The sequence below is a fragment of the Priapulus caudatus genome, unplaced genomic scaffold, assembly GCF_000485595.1.
Source record: "Priapulus caudatus unplaced genomic scaffold, Priapulus_caudatus-5.0.1 Scaffold150, whole genome shotgun sequence".
NCBI lineage: Eukaryota > Metazoa > Priapulida > Priapulimorpha > Priapulimorphida > Priapulidae > Priapulus > Priapulus caudatus.
Genome location: NW_014577211.1, coordinates 3,325 through 5,920, shown reverse-complemented (window position 1 = coordinate 5,920; position 2,596 = coordinate 3,325). Strand labels below are relative to the sequence as shown.

The window sequence follows — 2,596 nt, the reverse complement described above, 5'->3', positions numbered from 1 at the left end:
GTGTGTGTGTGTGTGTGTGTGTGTGTGTGTGTGTGTGTGTGTGTGTGTGTGCGTCTGCGTGTACGTGTGTGTGCGTGTGCGTGTGTGTGTGCATGTGCGTGTGCGTGAGCGTGTGTGTGTACGTGTGTGTGTGTGTGTGCGTATGCGTCTGCATATACATATATATATATATATATAGGTGTGCTTGAGCATATATGCGTATCTTTACATCAGAGGGCGACAATGGTGATGAACTGTGATGGGGAAAACATGTATTTCTCTAATCCGAAACATTGTTGCAGCTTCATGCGCGTGACCGAGCATTATGTGATCGTTCAGCCGGTATATGTGCTAGACCTAATCAACATCACAGCGCGACGTTCGCATCAGATTATAGAAAATATAATGCGGCAATGACATGTATACCGAACCTATATAGGCCATGTATAGGCCATACATAGCCATATATAGGTCATGGATGTATAGGATGTATGTATAGGAATTATGGATGGATGTATAGGCCATGTATATGGCATACCGGCCCTATGTTCCAGTGTACTTATATAGGCAGAAAATGTGTTTGCGATCAATGTTGATAGACAAATTCTAGAAGACGAAAAAATGGACGATCTTGCATTAGTTTGAACAATATTTCTTGATGGTTATGCGTTAGTAATAATCCATCCCACAACAAATAGGTATTATAGTCTGGGAGTAAGATGTACTGTTCGCTCCTATCTAATGTCGATATTGGTATGCCTGCGGTGAATTTTTTTTCCCAGTCTACGTCTTATACAGAAGCATGAGGTCGTTATTCGTCGTGCTGTTGCTGGGTCTGGTCGTGAGACATGGTCACGGAGAAGGGGGCGACACGAGTCTGAATGATTTTTCCGATCTCGGCTATGATGACCTCATTAGCGTGAGCCAACTCTACGATAAATTCATCGAGTACAAGACGACGGATTCACAACAAATTGGGGGACTGCTGGAGACGGTGGCTAAAATACAGGCAACCGTTAACAATCTGTCCGCTTCTATCCTCAATTCGGCCACCGAGGCAGAGACGCGTCACGCAGATGAGATGGAAACCTTGGGTGCTATGGAGACAAGGCTTCATCAGCTTGACACCAAGATAGATACAAGGTTATTAGTGATTCACCTATCAATCCATCCATCCATCCATCCATCAATCCATCCATCCATCCATCCATGATCCATCCCATTCATCTCATCCATTCAGCCAGTACCCGCCACGCTAATCCATCCATCCATCCATCATTCTTCATCTCATCCGCATCCATCCATCCATCCATCCATCCAATCACCATCATGCCATACCATTCATCCATCCATCCACATCCATCCATCCATCCATTCCATCCATCCATCATCCATCCATCCATCTATCCATCCATCCTCCATCTCATCCCATCCATCCATCCATCCATCCATCCATCCATTCCATCCATCCATTCCATCCCCATAGCCATCCATCCATCAATCGCATACCATCCCATTCATCATGCCGACCATCCATATCCATCTCATCCATCCATCCATCCCATCCATCCACCATCCCATCCATCCATCCATCAGCATCCATCTCCATCAGCCTTCCACCTTCCATCCATCCATCCATGCTCATCATCCATGCCAATCCAATCGCATCCATCCATTCCCATCCATCCATGCCAATCCATCCAATCCATCCCATCCATCCATCCATCCATCTAGCATCCACCATCCATCTCATGCCATCCATCCATCCATCGCATCCTCCATAGCCATCCCATCCATCTATCCATCCATCCATCCCATCCATCCATCCATCCATCCATCCATCCATCCATCCATCCATCCATCCATCCATCCATCCATCCATCACTCACTCACTCCAGGTCGCCCGCGCTCTCTAAATAGTACGTGGAAACAATCTTAAAAAAAACTTTCAAAACTCATTTAATTAAATTACGCTAACTCACTAATAATTTTAATACTTATTTCTAAGCATAATTCCACATTATAGTGTACAATTGCCCGTTTACAATCCGTAGGTTTCAAGAGATAGAAACTCAGGTAATGCAGACAAACACAGCCACCGACGCTCTCGGAGTTAAGGTGGATGCGCTTGATGGAAGCCTAAACGAGAAGCTTCTTCGAGAGAGAAATGCTTTATTGAAGATCATCGAGCAGAAGAACGGACAGATGAAAACTGCAATCGCCTCCAACATCGCAAAGTCGAAACAAGAGCTGCAAGATGGCAGCACTAGCACTCGGCTGCTGCTAACTTCCCTCTTAAACGACACCGCTACCGCGAAGGCAGCCATCGATGACGTCACCGCGACGGTAAAGGACGAGTTAACGAGCAGCAGACGAGATTTCAGCGCCGATCTGCGCGCCCTCTCGAAGCGCGTGCAGCTCGCCGCGCAGCGCGCCAACGACAGTTTCGGCGGTTTGGCACGACAGCATACGGTGGAGACGGCGAGCCTGCTAGTTGGCGTGCAGGCCGACGCTGCCGCCCACGCGACCGCGCTCACGGAGTCGATGGACGAGCAAGCGCAGCACGTGGCGCGCACGCTCGCTCGCTCGCTTCACCAGGCGGCGCAGCAGTCGGCTG

General features: G+C 48.0%; 1 protein-coding gene across 1 annotated transcript; it reads left to right on the top strand.

Annotated features, from left to right (window-relative positions):
- Nucleotides 1-553: 553 nt before the first annotated feature.
- On the top strand, nucleotides 554-2,592 carry LOC106806245 (the record flags this gene model as incomplete). Its single annotated transcript, XM_014808119.1, has 2 exons — nucleotides 554-1,122; nucleotides 2,034-2,592. Coding segments are annotated over exons 1-2 (900 nt in total), but the record flags the coding sequence as incomplete, so codon positions are not given.
- Between the last annotated feature and the right edge of the window lie 4 nt (nucleotides 2,593-2,596).